Here is a 19,381-nt window from a genome sequence, read left to right as displayed (position 1 = left end):
AAGTGTATAGTACACCAGACAACCACGATAGCACCACTTTTTAGAAATTAAATCTTCCTAAAATTAAAAAATCCCATTATTTAGGATCCCATAGTGACTGGGAAAATATTTTCCCAGAAATTCACCATTTAACTGCTAGGTTTCATAATCTAATCCTAAACATTTTTACTTGGATGTTCTTCATTCAATTGTCTTTTCCTTTTTGAAGGTTTCATGGTACAGTATTTTTGGATGTGTAGCCAAAGGATGTAATCCAAAAGTCCGGTTAAATCATTATAATCTTAAGAACACAGCAGAAGTGGTAAGGTCTTCTATAATAATAGTCCTCTGTGAGCCTGTCTGTCTGACTGCTTCTAAACTGCATTGCTAGTGTAAGCAGGAGATGTACTGCCTGAAAACTGAGAGGGATAAAAACATCATAGACTATATTTGTGGAACCTGCAACCTTAGCCCGCTTTAATAGCTTGACTTCTCCCTACTTCCCTTAAGCTTTTGAGGATTTGTGACATCAGCAGCTATTATTCTAATCTACTGAGATCTGAAAATAAAATTCACTATACTTCATTAGACATAGAAGGCATCAGTAATTATGTCAGTTTGGTAATACAAACTGATGACTACAACTTCATAGATGAGGACAAATCAGGTTTTTTGTCCAGGCTAACATAGGTGAGGGGCTCAAATCAGTCCCCTGTCAGGGGAGATGGAGCATTTTCTAGTGGATCTGTGGGTGTCTCTGCTCTGCCTCTGCCCAAACATCCTGTTTTGAGGCCCTAAATTTACTGCCAGCAGTGGCTTTTCAAAAGGTAAAGGTGTCCCTGCACTTATAGTGCGAGTTGTTTCCGACTCTTAGGGTGATCTCTTGCGACGTTTACTAGGCAGACCGTATATATGGGGTGGGATTGCCAGTTCCTTCCCCGGCCTTTGTTTACCCCCCAGCATATGCCGGGTACTCATTTTACCGACCATGGATGGATGGCTGAGTGGACCCCGACCCCTTTTACTGGAGATTCGACTTCCTCCTTCCGTTGGAATTGAACTCCGGCCGTGAGCAGAGCTTCAGCTGCGTTACCGCTGCGTGCACGTGCCTTTCATCAATCAAGATGGCAGTAGGGGCATTAGCCCCTTAGAGAAGCCTCTGCTGCCATCTTGGTTGATGGCAGCTGCGCTTGCAGCACATTCACAAAAAGGGAGGAGAGGTAGGTGGAGCGGCGGGCGCTGCAGGTCCATACAGTCTGTAGGGGTGGGGGCTGGGAGCTCTGTCTCTGCAATCTGCAGCAGGGTCAGTGGGCCAGGAGTCAACTCTGCCGAGGATCACAGAAGGGGAGTGCTACTCCCACATCCTAAGGAGGGGCCCTTCAGGGGGCCCTCTGGGCTGCAGAGGCCCAACCTGGCTGCCCTTTGGTGCCGGCCCTGAACACAGGTCAGGGGCAAGGCAAAAGGTAGATCCAGAGTAGTTTGACATCAGGGCTGCTGTCAGGCAGCAACCATTACTCCATAGACAGATCAGGTACAGAGCTGGTGTATAGACATTGTTCCACCAGCTCTTCCAGCATAGCACTGGAATTTTAATGCTAGAGCTACTGAACCACACCCCAAACCTTAGCTGACTTCCATTAATTCCCTGTAGTTAGACCTTTACTCCTGAGGAGTCCTCTATTCCCGAGGAGCCAGGGCCTATAGTTGGGCACACCTCTGGATGTGCTGGGTCTCCATCTGGTGTTTGAGGCAATGCCTCTCCCTTAGCCTTGGGGGCTGTTCAGCCTCTATGTCAGAAGCTGAATTTGCCCTGGGTGCTGACGGCTTGTCCTGGGCCTCATTATAGGACCCTGGCTCCTTACCCTCAGATGGAGCTTGAGCCAAGGTTAGAGCCTCCTGGTCTTCTTCTGATGAGGACTCCCCTAGCTGGGACCTGACATCAGGCCATAATATTCCTGATGATTGAAGTATATTAAGGATTAATGGCAGCAAGTTGATTGTATATAGGTGTTCAGATGTGATGGTTGCTAATGTGGTTCCTAATCTGGATCTGGATGCTGACTTTATTTCTTTATTATTTATTTATTTATTTATTGCATTTATATACCGCCCTATAGCCGAAGCTCTCTGGGCGGTTTACAACAATTAAAAACATTAACAACAAATATACAAATTTTAAAAAAGCAATTTAAAAACACATGCTAAAATGCCTGGGAGAAGAGGAAAGTCTTGACCTGGCACCGAAAAGATAATAGTGTTAGTGCCAGGCACATCTCATCAGGGAGATCATTCCATAATTTGGGGGCCACCACTGAAAAGGCCCTTTCCCTTGTTGCCAGCTTCCCTCGGAGTAGGCACCTGAAGGAGGGCTTTTGATGTTGAGCATAGTGTACACGTGGGTTCGTGTCGGGAGGGGTGTTCCATCAGGTATTGTGATCCCAAGCCGTGTGAGACTTTATAGGTTAAAACCAGCACCTTGAATCGAGCTCGGAAACATACAGGCAGCCAATGCAATTGGGCCAGAATCGGTTTTATATGTTCAAACCGTCTGGTCCCTGTTACCAATCTGGCTGCTGCATTTTGCCCAAGCTGCAGTTTCTGAACTGTCTTCAAAGGCAGCCCCATGTAGAACGCATTGCAATAATCTAACTTGGAGGTTACCAAAGCATGGACAAGTGAAGCCAGGTTATCCCTGTCCAGATAGGGACGTAGCTGGGCCACCAACTGAAGTTGGTAGAAGGCACTCTGTGCCGCTGAGGCTACCTGAGCCTCAAGTGACAGAGATGATTCTAGGAGAACCCCCAAGCTTATATAGGGACTGCAGGCCCTAAGGAACATTTTCCCTCTCTCAAATTGAAGTATCATGGTTCACTTACTAATTAGAGTAACTGCAGAGAATAAAATTTATAAAATGGGAAGAAGAACCCTGTTAGGCATGCCTGATAGGCAAACTTTTGTTTACTTCTGTTTTAGGGTTAGAAGACCTGAGAGTGGCAATGAGGAAGTAGAAAAGCAAATCCAGTGAAGTTGTCATTTAGTGGTTCTTTGGTTAAATGTGTAACCTACACATATTTTTAGGAGATTTATGACTAGGTTTTAAAGTTATTCCCATAACAGTAGCGCTATGTAGGCAGTTGGTACTATTTGTCTTGGTGTGAATTACCATAGCGCTCTTTGTTTATTGGTGTGATTGAAGTTATTATTTATTTTCAGGTATCATTTAATGAAACTTGCATCTTAGAAGTAGAGGATTTAGAGCCCAACCAGAAGTATATATTTGCAGTTGCAGCATATGACTCAGATGGAAAACTTATTGGTGACTGCATTGGAGAAACAACTAAGCCAATTCTTGCATATTCTCCTCTTTCTGCTGCTACTGTCCGAGCATACCTAATTCAGGTAGCATTTATCCATATCCCCCCCCATCATTTTCCTTTTGGTTTGAAATGTTTCTACATCTCATCTCTCTCCTTGCTATTTTGGGAATAAAAAAACCAGATATTCGTATGAAATTCGGGGCCTGAAAAGAATACTGTGGAATCCTTCAACCACACCTATCCCTGTTTTCCTGTGATCTCAATAACTCCCTACCTCAATATCTATTATCTCCAAGAGTGAAGATAATAGTGGACATGTGATAGTTTAGTTTCTTAAATTTCACCTTGAGGTTTGTTGAGAATTACTTTTTGTCCACGCAAGTTATTCCTGAATAAGTGTTCTTATGGAATCAATGTGATAACAAAAGCTGTTACCAGTCATTGCCTGAGATTGCACATTGGAGTTGTAATACTTAGCTGGGACAAGGTGAGATGATTTGAATAGACAAGAAATAGAATGTCTGAACTAGGTGTGGGTGAGTAGGGTTTTGCTCACCTGGAATATGCATTGCAGCCTTTGAGCATTAATGCTGACTATTCAGAAACACTCAGTGGGGCTTTTCGAGTGTTCAGTAGTGCTAGAATTGTGCAGTTTTGCCCTTCCTCAACTGCTGCCCTTCCCCTTCCCCCCTCCTAAGGACAAAAGGACTCTACTTAGAGGAGGAGAGTGGGTAGCAGCTGGAGGAGGGGTGCAGAGATGATGGAAGAAGTCTATCTGACTTCTTCTCCAGGTGAAAAGATGTTCTTGGAAGCCCTTGGGCACATCACAAAGCAAGTCCATCCAGTCAGCAGATTATCTAGCCTTGCAAAGTACAGTATATGGGCAAAAATGGGTCGCTTGATGTCATTGTGAGATCAGGTGACTCACAGACATAAAAAGAGCATGCTAGATAAGACCAGCAGCCCATCTAGTCCAGCATCTTGTTCTCACAGTGGCCAACCAAATGCCCACGGGAAACCTACAAGCAGGACCTGAATGCAAGAGCACTGCCCTCCCCATAGTTTCCAGCAACTGGTATTCAGAAGCATACTGCCACTTATCAAACATGGCCAATGGGGATGGGGGAGGTAAGGATCTGGCCTACTGACCAGATCTAGTGACCTTGCTTTATAGTTATTATAGTACAGTATATATCAGTATTTCTCTTTAGGAAATCACACCTTTATCAAAATTTACTACATTGTTCATGTCTCCTGAACACAGAAACCTCATGGAACATACCTGCCAAGTTTCTACATCTTCTGCATCTCTGTGTTCTTGGTCAACTCTTACTCAACTTATTTGTTCCTCCTGGAACATAGGAAGCTCCTTATACTGAGTCATACTGTTGGTCCATCTAGCTCAGTATTATCTACACTGACTGGCAGCAGCTCTCTAGGGTTTCAGTCAGGAGTCTCTCCCAGCCCTATCTGGAAATGTCAGGGATTGAACCTGGGATCTTCTGCATGCAAGGCAGATGCTTTACCACTGAGCTATGACCCTTCCTGTTGCTCAGCTTCTACATTCATTTGTGAATCCACCTCCCTCCCTGCCTGCTTCAGAGTATACATCTAGCTTGTGTTTTTCGACTCACAGCTATCTGGGATTTGTGGCCTCATTTATCTCACCACAAGTTTAGTCCTCACTTGCAGCAATCTCAGCAGGGCCATGTATCCACTAACTGATCAGTAAGATATACAAAATGGTTTGTACTCCCCTTGTTATTATCTCATGCTATTTTGGAAATTCACCTTCAGTTCTGAAGAATACTGCTTTATATGATGCATTTACTTTAGTTTTTGTATAGCCAGAAAAGTAATTATTGTTCACAACTTTAGGACTAATTAATGCAATTTCAAATATACATATAAGAGATATTGGGAAATAATTCTTTTTATCAGTGTTTTACTGAAGCAAACTAAAATAAAACAAAAACGGAAGGAGTAGTGGAGAAGGAGGGGAAAGGGGGAGAGGTGTGGATCAGTGTCCATAGGCTTTGCTCATTTTGTTCTTTTTTTTTTAGTCTGCTTTTCAGATTGAATACTATGCCTTATCTAAGAAGGCATTTCAACCACTCTGGGACCATTTTGTCTCGGTACAGCTGATTCCTGATGCCACGGTTGTTTTTGTAAGCAGCACACTGGCTGTTCCTCAGAACAGGTAATCAGAGCTAGTTTTCAAATTATTAATGGATCTTTTTTATTTTTTTAAACTAGAGAAGTTGTTTATAAGGCTGCACACCTCACCACCTAATCCTCACTGCTGGAAGAGGATAGGATATAGAGGATGTTCTTGCCCTGTTGCAGGCATACAAAGTGCAGTGGATTTCAGGCTACCACCAGTAGTGTTTCTGCTGGCAGTAGTCGGCATAGGTCCTCAGACTGGAGATTGTGGGAGTAGAGCAGGGCCAGCCATGGATTCACTGGTAAGTTTCTGGAGCCTCCAGCTTGCACAAGTCTTGGAGATGGCCCAACAAAAAATGATGCACAAATCACCCACTCACTTTCTGCCCTGGATGGTGCAAACCACCTCAGCTTTGGATGCAGTGATTGATCTCTCACTCTGCTCTGCTGCTATCAGCTGGGGCTTAGGTTTGCCTTTTATTTTATTTTATTTATTTATATCCAATTCTTACTTCAAAAGGAGCCCAGCATGGCAAACATTATGTATTTTGTATTGCTCGTTTTTAAATGTTTCTGGATTTAAAATTGTTTTTATGTGATGTATTTTGTCAAGTAACGTTGAGACACTTTTTTGTATAGAGCAACTTCATAATAATGATGATGATGATGCTTCAACTCCATACCACCTTTCCCCCCAGCACCCAGGTCCTGTCTCACTTAAAACCCAAATGTAGTTTCACTCTGGTTCATCTCTGCCTTCTCTTGTTAAGGGAAAGGAACTCCTGACAAACATGTCAGGGGTTCATGCTCTCATCCCCATGTCACTTCCCAAAGGGGCAACCCTACTGGACTTAGCCAGCTGGATGGTGACCTGCTGCTCACAGCTAGCTCCCCTTTATACTACTGCACTGGCAACATCCATGATCACCATATACTGTATTATTTATTTCAAGTATTTATGTGCCACTTAATAACCATAGTTTCTAAGCGATGTATAGGAGCAACATTATACTGAATGGGGATGTGGTATGGGTGAGGATGTGCTGTGTGAGGGAGCAGGACTGGGGAATTTGTTGGGTGCCAACAAACGGTTTGCCAAAACTAGTAAAATATTATAGTGTAAAGTATCATAGCTAGTTTCTCTGTTATTTCTCTTCATTACTGTGTTATATATATATATATATATATCTCATACTGTGTGTTTTTTTAATATATTTTGTAGATTAATTCCTGAAGCTTTATCTCGGGCGTCTCCAAACCTCTTATACCTGTTCATCAGGAGCATTTTTATTATCAGTGACATCAGTGTGATTGAAGGAGCTCTCTTCTGTGATTCTGTTTGTTTCAATGAGCTAAGATATAGTAGACAGGTATGTGTGGTGTAACATTAATAACTTTGGGTTCAACTTCATTCTTTTTATGTCTCATGTTTTAAAATACAAACATGCACTTCCCTGTACAAATTTAAGGTTGAGCTGAATTTCCCAGGTTTCAGTTTTCACACTGAATTTGCCTTTTCCATGATAGAACTTCTGTTGATATTGAAAGATAAGCAATGTTTTCAAAGTCCTTTATTTGCATTTGCCACAAGCCATTGCATTTGGAATACATAGAGAAAATAGAAACCAGATAAATAGCTTGATCAAATTACCCAACTAAAATTCTAGCATTTACATGAGATGCCAGCCAATAAAATTAATGTATACAGAATCCATCTGCATAAAACAATTAACAAATAAAACTGAGGAAAAACTATATCAGATTAAAACTCGAGGTGCAATAGATCTAATGGCACCTGTTAAAATTTTTGCAGACTTTGCTGTCACCATCTGCTCTTGGTGTGCAAGAAGAAAAGTCACATAAAAATTAGTTGAGTGCCCTGGAAAAAATAAAAACATTGGGGTAATCAGCTCCCTTCTCAGATCTCTATAGAAAGAGCAAAACAGCAATACATGGGCTACTGTTTCAACACTGCCCCCTCCGTATGGGGATGCACAAGTTTGCAATGATATTCTTTCAAAATGCCCTTCTAATAGAGCTGATGGTAGTATATTCAATCTTGCTCTAGTAAAAGCTCTTCTATGTTTAAGGATTATTAGGTTTTACAAATAAGGTGCTGATGTAGTAAGAGAGCTAAGTGGGAAGCTGTTATACTATAGGCAAAATTTTCTTATAGCAGCTAAATTATTCTGCTGTTCAATGTCATAGATGCACTGTCTAATTAAATCTCTTGCTTTATTAAACTCTAAGATTAGTAACTATTGTGGGGATAAACCAAAATAGTAGCGCCTTAAGATAATGGCCTTCATCCAGCTGCTGTCATGAGAGTCATACAGAACTAGGGGGAGCAAACCAGTGGGTGTTAATTTTAACTGCAAACAAAAATTGAATATCTTCAGCCAAGCCTGAAAAATAATAGAGGCAAGCCAAGCTTCCATTCATAATAAGATATTAGGAACACAGCATGGGGCAGAAAAAAATTGTCTTAACAAATTTGGACTCAACAGATTCCAATTATCTTAACCAAGTGTCAGCCCAAACTTGAGAATCCAAGACAGTAATTGGGCTGAGGATTTAGCCTTAAGAACCTCAAGTGCTGGAGGTCTGAAATTGCCACCTTTTGTGTGAAAAAAACTTATTAAGATTTTACTACTCTGTAAGGCTTTTTCAACCACATTTTTGTTGGGCTAGCCATGTCTCTGTTGATTGAAAAGCTATTCACTAATAGGCAAAAAACCTTGTGGTTTAAGAACGTACCTATAACCCACAGATATTTCTATCAAACTTTAAAAAGCAGGGAAATTGGGCAGCTATAGTGAATGCACCAGGGGAGCAGGAGACCTGACCTCGTCTCTGAGATATTGGACTGCTCTACAAATTTGTCAAAATGCAAACACCATTTGGGTTGGTCTTTCACAGTCCAATCCACTTCCTGTATAGCTTGGAATAATTGGGTAACATGTGCCTCTGAGCATATGGTGAGTGGTGGCAATACCTGCCATCTCCAAAGATGGAGAATTATATTTTTGTGTGTTTGTTGGTGTTCTTCTTACGTTGCTTCTTTCCTGTGTTACTAATGTTTCTACAGAGAATCTAATCTAGAAAATTTTATTTCCTTCATTATTCATCCTAGAAATCTGTGTCAAATTTATTTTTAATAATGTCAAAGCCTTTTTGTTGGTCAATGTCATATGATGGTGAAGATAGCCTTTTGTGTTTCAAATTGGAGGTTATGCTCTATTTTTATTTTGGGTGCATTTAACAGTTGAATCTGAAACTGCAGTTTGATGTAAAATCAGACTTACAATATGTTGCAACTTCAGCAATGACTCTAGCTGTTGAAAAAAAGAGGATGCATGTTTTCAGACTGCTATGTTTAAACCACTTCATTTAAGGCAAGGTGGGCACGTTCAATTAAAAACATAGAGCACACCTAGAATTTTGCTAGAATATGTTTCACCTCCCACTGTTTTATCTTGTGCAAATTGACACACTCCTGAGGTCCACTGGAGACTATTCTGCAGAAGTCAGTGCCATTATTATGTTTGGAGTTGTTTTTAGTGTAAATTTTGCAAAGTGTTGCTGTACTTCACATATTCACAGAAATAGAAACAAAAAAAAATTCTTATAGGAAACTTCACTAAAATGCAAAGTAAATCAGACATATTTAAAGTGACCATCTGAACTATATCAACTATCTTAATAATGTTGCTTCCTCCCTGCTAAAACAAGATCAGCACAGCACATGTCTTGATTCTGTTGTTTGGGCTGATTGCAAGTGTTGCCACCACTCACCATATGCTCAGAGACATATGTTACCAAATTCTTCCAAGCTATACAGGAAGTGGATTGGACTGTGAAAGACCAAGTCAAAGTGTGTTTGTATTTTTACAAATTTGTAGGGCAGTCCAATATCTCCGAGAGGAGGTGAGGTCTCCTGCTCCCCTGGTGCATTCACTATAGCTTCCCAATTTCACTGCTTTTAAAAGTTTGATAGAAATATCTGTGGGCTATAGGTACATTCTTAAACCACAAGGTTTTTTTGCCTATTAGTGAATTTCTCTGCTTTTTAATCCGGGAGGTAAGAAATGGGATCCTGAGCAAGTTTCCTGAGAATGGATTGATTATTTGTATGCTTATTGAGTTCAGTGGGATTTACTCCCCTGAAATCATGCTTAGGATAGGTGAAACTGACCACAGAGGATGGGGAGGAGGAGGAGGAGGAGGGGGATGGGAGCAGGCAGGGGCGGAGAAGGACAGGTTTGATCATTTGCATGTTTATTGAGTTCAGTGTGATTTACTCCTGTGCAATAATGCTTAGGAAAGATAAAACTGACTGGGGGGGAGGGAGGGAGGGCTGGAGTGGGCAGAGGAGGAGAAAAAAGGAAGCGTGAAGGAGGAAGAAGGAAGAGGGGAGGGGAGGAGGAAGGGAGAGGAGAGGGGAAGGGGGGAAAGGCACGTCTGACCATTTGCATGCTTATTGAGTTCAATGGGATTTATTCCTGTGCAGTCATGGTTAGGATAGGTAAAACTGACCATGGGGGAGGAGTAGGAGTAGGGGGAAGTGGAAGGAGCAGATTGGAGGGGGGCAAGGAAGGAGGAGGGCAGGTTTGATCATTTGTATGCTTATAGAGTTCAATGGTATTTACTCCCGTGCAATCATGCTAAAGATTGGTAAAACTGACCATGGGGAGAAGGAAGGGTAGGGAGAGGAGGAGGAAGGGGAAGGAGGGGATTGGAAGAGGATGGGGATGGAGGGGTAAAGGAAGGGGGAGGGAAGGGGCAAGAGGGAGGGAATAGGAGGGAGGAGACGGCAGAGTGAATTTGATCATTTGCATACTTTTTGAGTTCAGTGGGACTTCTTTCTGTGCAATCATGTTTTAAAATGGAAATGGACTACCTTCAAGTTGATCCTGACTTATGGCGACCCTATGAATAGGGTTTTCATGGTAAACGGTATTCAGACATGGTTTTACTATTGCCTTCCTCTGAGGCTGAGAGGCAGTGACTGGTCCAAGGTCACCCAGTGAGCTTCATGGCTTTGTGGGAATTTGAATCCTGGTCTCCCAGGTTGTAGTCCAACACTGACCCGGGGGAGGGGCAGGGAGGGTATGAGGAGAGGGAGGGGAGGAGATCGGATGGGTGGGCACTGGGCAGTGGATAAGCCCCTTTCCTTTCCAAAAGGAAAACATTGTGAACAGTATCATTGCTTTTCAGCGTTTCCCCCACCTTTTTATTCTACAGCAGGCACATGTAGCCTCCCACCCAAATTTGAACCAAAACTGTCCCTGGCCACATCCACACCAGGCCTTTATTTCACTTTGGACAGTCATGACTTCTCTCAAAGAATCCTGGGAAGTGTAGTTAGTGAAGGGTGCTGAGAGTTGCTAGGAGACGCCCTATTCCCCTCACAGACCTTCAATCAGAGTGGCTGACTGTTAAACCAGTCTGGCCACTGGAGCTCTGTCAGGGCAATAGGAGTCTTCTCTCAACACCCTTCACAAACGACACTTCCCAGGATTCTCTGGGGGAAGCCATGACTGTCTCAAGTGAAATCAAAGTCTGGTGTGGGTGTGGCACCCTGATTAGGCAAGCCCAGCAGCTGTGAATCTGGCTTTTACAACACTGACAGTTGGTTCTTACTGAGCATACCTGACTCCATCATTGATTTCAAGCCAAAATTCCTTAAATTAATTAAAAATCAGCCAGGCATTTTTTTTAACTTTTAAACTGCAGAAGATGAAAGTCAGAGTATGGGGCAAGGTCAGTAATAGGATTACAGGTACTGTGTGAACATGGCTGATTTTTAATGAATTTCAACAGATTATGAGAACTCTTGACAGAAAAAAGTCCAAAAGGGCTCTGGGTTCCCCCCCCCTCTTTTTAGAATTTAAACTCTCAATGCTCTCTGACTGTTTTGTGTATCGCCATGAAAATTGTGAGGGTTGTTAAGCCAGCGTTTCTGAGTTCAGGACTATAAGTTTTGTAAGGTTTTGTTTTGAAATGAGTTTATGGGAAGCATCAGAATGGCATGGGGATATTTTCAATTTAACATTGTGGAATGTGAAAAATCCACGCTGGCTATAGCATACAGCCACTCTCGTGGCTGTATAATATCCAAGTATTCAAAAACTCTTAACTTGTTTGATTTGCCTCTTATCCAGAAACCATCTATAGGATCTATATCATTTAGAGAATGCCATAACTTTAGTTTTGTTATAGTTAAAGGAGATTTTCAAAGTTATCTTATGGGGACCTGTTTTTCAGCCTTGGAACTCTGAAGTTCCTAACATTGCTCTCAAGTCCTGAGGAATCTGCCTAGAAACGTTCAGGAAGTTTCTTAACCCAATTGAGCTAGAAGCGAGTCAGCTTCCTTATACATACTCTATGTGGCTATAGATGGGGATGGTCACATGGGCTATGGAGAGGGATTACAGAAGATGCAAGCAGAGTTTTGGCTTATTTTGACCTCACGCTGTGGAACTTTCTTGGGTACTGTGTTTTGTAGTTACCTCAGGAATTTCACAGCTCATTATTTCTGAGACTGGACATTTCTTTTACGGATTCCTCAGCTCTTTATGACTCTAAAGCTAGAAAACAGACTTTTCCAGTAGTGCTTCCACAAAATTTTTTGTTAGTTTTGAGAAACTAAAGAAACCATTGAAACTCATAATCATTCAGCCTATGCACAAACACTTGAATATTTGTGTATTTTTAGCTCAGGCTTAATACAGACTAATACACCACTTATACATCATGCCATTCAACTATTTAATGTTTCACAGTTCTACCTTCTTTTCTGCGATTTCCTTTCGTATTGGACAGCTCCTACTCTACATACTGTGCTTGACATGTCTCAGTTACTTGCCTTTGCCCTTTTCTCCAGCGCTTGTATTCTAGGCCTGACATTCCTTGTGTTCTAACTCTGCTCCCCATTCATGACTTTTTACCAAATCATTTCCTGTATCTATCCTGCTGAGTTACTGGACCTGTAGAGATACTGGTATTTTGGTCCTGGTTTGCTTTGCTTGGCTCATAACCATTACATCAGGCAGGGCAGTAAGGAAATGCAAGGTTATGAAATGTGAGGCTTTTTGGCGAATTAGCTATGAGAAAGCTACTGAATTATATTCTCTCTGTCTTTTCATAACTCAGATGACTTACGTTTAGAGACAAGTATACTAACAGCAAAAGCAATATTGTGATTTCTAGATTTAAATTATCTCATTGAGCTATGAATAAGAGTTTCAGGTCAGAAGCTAAACTAGTACCACTGTATTTCCATCCAATGGGTGGTAGACATTTTATTAAAATTTTCCATATTGCTGTTTTAGTGCACTATCAATGTCACTTTAATTTGCAGGCGTGATAAAAGTTTGTGTCTAAACAATTACAGTATAGTAAAAAGTTCTTCTTTGGGGTTTATATAAAAATGCCACATTTATAGCTAAATGTATTGGAAATATCTGAAAATTAGAGATTTTCCCCAAGTAGCATGCCATCATGTGGGTTATAGTGCTGTCTAGCATCCAAAGGCAAGAATACAGAGGAGTCAAGACCCAGGCTGCTCCTTCTGGTCCCACTCCACTTCATTCTTGTCTTTGTCTGAAGCTGTTCCTCTTGTCTTAGCGTAATGAGTTTTTGTCTGTTTATTAGCTTTGTGCGGGGAGTGTATAATAATAATAATAATAATAAATTTTATTTGTTGGTCGCCTATCTGTCCAGGTTAGTGGACACTCTAGGCGACTTACAATAATAGAGAGCAGTACATAATACAAAATAAAATACAAGCAAACACAATCATAATCAATTTAAAACCAATTTCTATTTAAAACCTTATAAAATTAATCCTCCCCAATCCCATAGGCCCGCCTGAATAGCCAGGTTTTTAAGGCTTGGCGAAAACCCATCAGGGAGGGAGCATGTCGGAGATCAAAAGGAAGGGAATTCCAGAGGGTGGGGGCCACAATCGAAAATGCCCTCTCTCTGGTGTGAGGACTTGTGAGAGTGTGGCCTTTTGTGGTTCTGTGGGGGTTCCCTTTTCTTCCACTGGGTCCTGCCACAGGGTCCTGCTGATTCTTCGTAGGGCTCACTGCTGCGGCCCCACAGCTTGAGTTTTTGCCTAGATCTCTCTACCTTCATTGCGGGGTTCACAGCTGTGGTTCCGCAGCTTTACTTTTTGCCCTCCCCTCCTTCTCTCCACTTCTATGGTGGGGCTTGTGGCTGTGGCCCTGCAGCTTCCCACCTCCCCACAGCAGGGAGTCCCACCTTGCGGAGATTGCGGCTACGCCTCTGGAGATCCTTGAGACTCCCCCTCCATGGGCTTATGGTTCTTACCGGAGCTCATGGCTGTGGCTCCGGTAGGCCACTAGGAATACAGTGCTTGACTTAAGGGCCTTGGCTGAGGGCCTCACCAGAGCTTGTGGCTGCAGCACTGGTCGGCTGCTGGAGCGGCAGTGCTTTCTAGCTCTTGCCAGTGATTTCCTCATTGTGGGGGTGGTGGCACTCCCTTGGATACAGTTATTTGGCAAGTGGCGGCGGGAGCTTCTCTCTTGCCTCCACATTCCTGGTGGATGCTGAGACAAGACTCCTGGAGCCTGCAGCTACGGCTCTGGGGCATTGTCTCTTTCTGGCTTTTTTTGCCTGGCCATTTTAGCCTTTCTGCCTGCCATTTTGTTTACACCTTCCTGCCTTTTGGCTGACTTTTCCCCCGCTCTTTTTGTTTTATATTTCCTAGCCCTTGGCTGTCAGTTGGCCTGTTTCCCACTCTTCCTCTGTGAAGTCAGGAATGGGACATAGGAAGGGCATTTACACTTACATATTTGAAGTCAGGCAGGGAACATAGGACATATATCTATATCTATATCTATATCTATATCTATATCTATATCTATCTATCTATGGCCCGAGCCAACCTCTCTATGGCACCTTATATGGGCACCATGTTATTTGGAGAAGAGGCTCTTAAACCTGTCTTGGTGGACCATAAGGATAAGAGGAAGCCGGTCTTAGCCACAAATAAAAAACAGGACTGGAGGTCATTTAGAAGGTTTGTTGTGTGCCATTCTTTTCAGCCATTTCGAGGAATGTGAACTGTGGGAAGGGGCTGCAATTTTTGACTACCCAAAGCCTCTTCGTCCAAGCAGAGATTCCAGGGGCGTGTTCAACACCAGGGCAGGCCTGGTCCTTCTTCCTCTACTATGGGAAAGAGAGGTCATCAACAGAGACACTACTGACACCATCTCTGTTGGAGGCAAATTACTTCAATTTGCAGAACATTGGCAACGCATAACAACGGACTCTTGGGTAAAAGATCTCATAACGTACAGCTACGAAACGGAGTTCTGGATAATTCCACCAAATAGATTTTTATTGTACCCCCTGATACACTCTCTGGGGCGATGGTTGGTAACGGAGGAAGCTATACTATTGGACATAGTGGCCATAGAACCAGTGCCACCAAATGAACACTATGGAGGGGTCTACTCCATTCTGTTTGCAGTCCCTGAGAGAGATCTCTCATGGAGAGCTGTTCTAGATCTCAAGTTTCTAAACAGGTTTGTGAGATATCGGCGCTTCAAAATGGAGTCCCTAGCCTTGATAATAGGGAAAGTACAGGAAGGGGACTTCTTGGCGTCCATCGATCTGAAGGAGGCATATCTGCATGTTCCAATTTGCCCTGCCCACAGATGCTTCCTGAGGTTTGTGTTCAGCCACCAACATTTCTAATACTGAGCTCTGCCATTTGGACTCTCATAGGCTCCAAGAGTGTTCACAAAGGTGATGGTCACCCTGGTTGCCCACCTCCAGGGTGTCCACAGTTATCCATTTCTGGATGATCTATTGATCCGGGCGGAATCCAGGGAGCAGGCTTTAAGTCACGTTTGTCATACCCTCACAAGCCCTGAGGGACCATGGTTTTCTAGTTAATCTTGGGAAAATGTCACCTATCTCCTACTCAGTGGCTTCAGCACCTGAGAGCTATTCTGGACACAGCCCAAGCCATGGACTTCCTATTGCCGGAGCAAATCTCAGCAATCGAGGACATGGTGCGGCTCCTAACGCACCACTTGATGGCAGATGTTATGCTACTGGTGAAAGCCCGGGGCATGGTTGTCTTAACCATCCATATTGTCCCTTGGGCTTGACATCATACTCGTCCACTCCAGTGGGCCTCATTGCCAATTCTACACAGTGGGAGGTTTGTCTTTCCCTCTTACTGTGGTCTTCCTTCCGGTGGTGGTCTTCAATTCGAAATCTTTAGAAGGGGGCTCCATTCTGAGAGCCTGACAGGATGGTTTTTACAACAGATGCCAATTTGAACGGCTGGGGATCCCATTGCAACTCCTGCTTCTCACAGTGCACCTGGTCCATGTCAGAGAGGGGCCACAGCATAAACTGGCTGGAGCTGAGGGCAGTCCATCTGGCCCTCTGTCACTTCCAGTCAGTGTTGCATTTTACTCATGTCCCGATCTAAACAGACAACACATTCGTGAAATTGCACTTGAACTGGCAAGGGGGCACCAGGTCTTGAGCTCTTCAGACGGAGACCACACTGATATTCAGTCTGTCCTTCAGAGCGGAACATCTCAGTGAGGTTTTGAATGTCACTGAAGACTCGCTAAGCAGGTAGCAAGTGATTCCAGGGGAATGGAGGCTATATCTGGCAGTGTTTTGCCTCCTCCAGCACCATTTCAGTGCCTTGACTTGCCTCCAGCCACAATACTCACCTTCCCTGATTCTTCTCAAGGTCTCTGGAGACACAGGCAGAGTCTGTGGATGCTCTTTGGACTTCTTGGCTGGACGGTCTCCTATATGTGTTTCCACCTGTTCCCCTGCTAGGCAGAACACTGAGGAAACTTCAGCACGAATGGTTGTATTAGTTTTACTAGTCCTGTACTGGCCATGCTGTCCATGGTTGTCAGGTCTCCTCACCTTATCTGTAGCAGATCCTTGGAGGTTGCCAGTGAGGCCAAACCTTCTCTCGCAGGTATTGATCAAGCATCTAGATCCTTATTGGCTGAGCCTGACAGCTTGGTGTTTGAGTGGACACAGCTGATCCGCTTTGGTTTATTGCACAAGATTATTGATACCATTCTGGCTTCTAGATAGCTGTCGACAAATCAAATTTACCAGAGTACGTGGTCGGCATTTTCCAGCTGGTGTGCCTCCTGTGGTCTACAGCCTTCTACAGCCATGGTCCAACAGGTCTTAGTTTCTTCACAAAGGTTTGAAGATGGGTCTGAAGCCCAACACCTTGCATCGCCAAGCTTCTTGTATCTCTTTTTGTCTATTTGTTGAGTATTCCCATGGGCTCTCATCCTCTGGTTAAATGTTTTTTGAAGGGAGCTGCTTTGCTTACTCTGGCAGTATGCCATTGTTTTCCATCCTGGAGTTTGCAGAAGGTGCTGCAAGCACTGCAGCTCCCTCCATTTAAGCCCCTCAGGACCATGCCCTTGCAGTTGCTTTCTTTCACAGTCCTTTTTCTAGTGGCCGTCACTTCAGCTAGACACGTGTCAGAGTTTGGAGCACTAACGTCAGCCCACCATCTCTGTGTTTTTCATAAGGACTCAGTAGCTTTACATCCAGACTCATCATTTCATCCCAAAGTAAGCTCTGCGTTTCACTGTAACCAGGAAATTGTACTCCCATCCTTTTGTCCTAATCCTGTTCACCCGCTCGAGAAAGCCTTGCAGTTTCTAGCAGTCTACAGAGCCCTCAAGGTGTACCTTTGCCGTACCAAGACATATGACTAACTGAATCCGTATTTGTATTTTTTCGCCCTAGAACTCTGGGCAAGAAAGTGGCAAAATCTACCTTATCTTGTTGGTTGCTTGCCTGCATTGGCCTGGCCTACATCACTCAAGCTTCCGGTGCCTCGCAATATCACGGTGCATTCTACCAGATCTGCAGCTACCACAGCTATGTTCGCAACAAATGCACCTCTTGCAGATATTTGCAGGGCGGCAGTATGGTCTACTCCAGACTCATTCATCAGGCACTATAAGATAGACCGCTATGCCTCTGACGCTTCTTTTGGGAGGCGTGTTCTGCAACACATTGTTTCATGGGTTTAGGCAGTGATAGTCCCTCCTTACTGGGGCTGCTTTGGTACATCCCACGTGATGGCATGCTACTTGGGAAAAAGGGACCATTGGTCTCACCTGAAAGGTGGTTATCCCAGGTATCATGCCATCATGGCCCTCCCTGATGGAGGCTGCCTGGGTGTATTATACTGTATCATCTCATACATTTTTAGTTGTAAGGTTATTTCAATTTAAATAAGTTATAATAACGAGTCAAGACCTGTGTGTATGTGTTTTGGGTGTGGCTGCTGCTTTGTTTGCGCAGTTGCCTTTTCTTTGTTATTCTGCCTGTTCTGTTTATGACTGCCATCCAGATGCCTTTCTTCGGCCTTGTCTCAAATGAACTGGAGTGGGACCGAAAGGAGCAGCCTGGGTCTCGACTCCTGTGCATTCTTGCCTTTGGATGCTAGATGGAACTTTAACCCATGTAATAACATGATACCCAGGAAAACCACCTTTCATGTGAGACCAACAGTCCGTTCTGTACCACGTGCTAAAATTCTGATACTTGAAAAATGTCATTTTATTATCCCTGTGATATAAATGTATAGATTAAAATTTCTCTTCTACAGGTTGCTAGAATAGCTGAATGTGGGCGGATGCTAGTGGCACTTGAACTCAGTAACTGGTTAAATGATGTACATTATGCCCTACAGTCAGTTGTTCATTGTTATGGTCTTATATCTCCCCTGGTCTATCACAAGATTCCTTCAAAACCAGTCATTCAGGTAAGAGTACTTCTTAAATATTAGGCTTCATAATGTTCTTCTTAACATTAGTTTCATTCAGGCACCAATTAAAAACATATTTGTTCCTCCAGGCCTTCAGAACATAGTCAAAATTGATGGTATTTGTACAATTTTGCTGCTGGTTATGATGTTTTCTGTGCTTTTAAGATTGATTTTAGTGCTGCTTTGTTTTTGTTGTTATTGTTAGCCTCCCTAGGCTCTCTCAAGAGGAAGGGCAAGATATAAGAGAAATAATTGATAATAATGTCATGGCAAAAAACAATTAACAGACTTCTTGGGAAGCTGGTTGGTTGCTATTTCATATCATTAACAATTATTAGATGGTTCAACATAAAGACAAATGAGCAAAGTTCACTCATATTTTTGCTTAAAATTAAATGAGATGAAAATTAAGCTAAGGTGTGGGAAACAGGGCTGGTGCAAGCAATCAACCAAGTCGGGCACTGGCAGGGGGGGCTCCAGGGGCTTGGAGGGACCCTCACTGGCCTGATTCGAGCGCACTGTCATTCACTGCCCTTCTCACCACCCCGTGGATGCTTTTTGGTGATGGATAGCAGTGTGGATTTTGAATGGGAGCTGAGCTCAGTTCCCATCTTTGTTGGATGCCTGCTATTTTAAGTTATCTAAAATGTAATGCCCTGGCCCATAGGTCTGTGAAATTTATTGATTCTCTAGATCTAGGGCATTACATTTTGGGTAATTTAATATGGCAGGCGGCCACCACAGATAGGAAGTGAACTTAGCTTTCATTTACAAGTACCACCATTTATCCACTGTTGAAGTGTGTCTAGGGGGGCCCAGTGGAAGGTGGTGAGTGATGCTCCTTTCAAAACGGTGGTAGCAGGGAAAGCATATTACAGCCTCTGCCATGGCCACCATAAGTGGGGCCAAGCCCAGTCCTGGATGTCCGTGTATGTTTAGGGGAACCCTTTGTTGGTGCTATGCCAGGTCATGTCCTACCCAAGTCCAACACCACCTCTGGTGCTAGTTCATGATGATGTACACATTTGTGGGAACATTATATGAGGCATCAAAACTGGCACAGGACCAACTCTGCAGCCCTGGGGAAAATTTATGACTGTAGGTT

General features: G+C 43.3%; 1 protein-coding gene across 1 annotated transcript in view; it reads left to right on the top strand.

Annotated features, from left to right (window-relative positions):
- The window catches only part of CFAP54 (cilia and flagella associated protein 54), a 272,916-nt gene that overhangs the window by 67,625 nt on the left and 185,910 nt on the right, over positions 1 to 19,381 (top strand). Inside the window, exons 22-26 of the mRNA XM_061582731.1 lie at positions 209 to 301; positions 3,193 to 3,378; positions 5,360 to 5,496; positions 6,682 to 6,829; positions 18,118 to 18,273. Coding sequence (XP_061438715.1) covers positions 209 to 301; positions 3,193 to 3,378; positions 5,360 to 5,496; positions 6,682 to 6,829; positions 18,118 to 18,273 — 720 coding nt within the window. The remainder of the gene's footprint in view (positions 1 to 208; positions 302 to 3,192; positions 3,379 to 5,359; positions 5,497 to 6,681; positions 6,830 to 18,117; positions 18,274 to 19,381) is intronic.

Source organism: Rhineura floridana, chromosome 8, assembly GCF_030035675.1.
Source record: "Rhineura floridana isolate rRhiFlo1 chromosome 8, rRhiFlo1.hap2, whole genome shotgun sequence".
Lineage (NCBI taxonomy): Eukaryota > Metazoa > Chordata > Lepidosauria > Squamata > Rhineuridae > Rhineura > Rhineura floridana.
The sequence above is the reverse complement of the archived record's forward strand: the minus strand, read 5'-3'. Positions and strand labels throughout refer to the sequence as shown.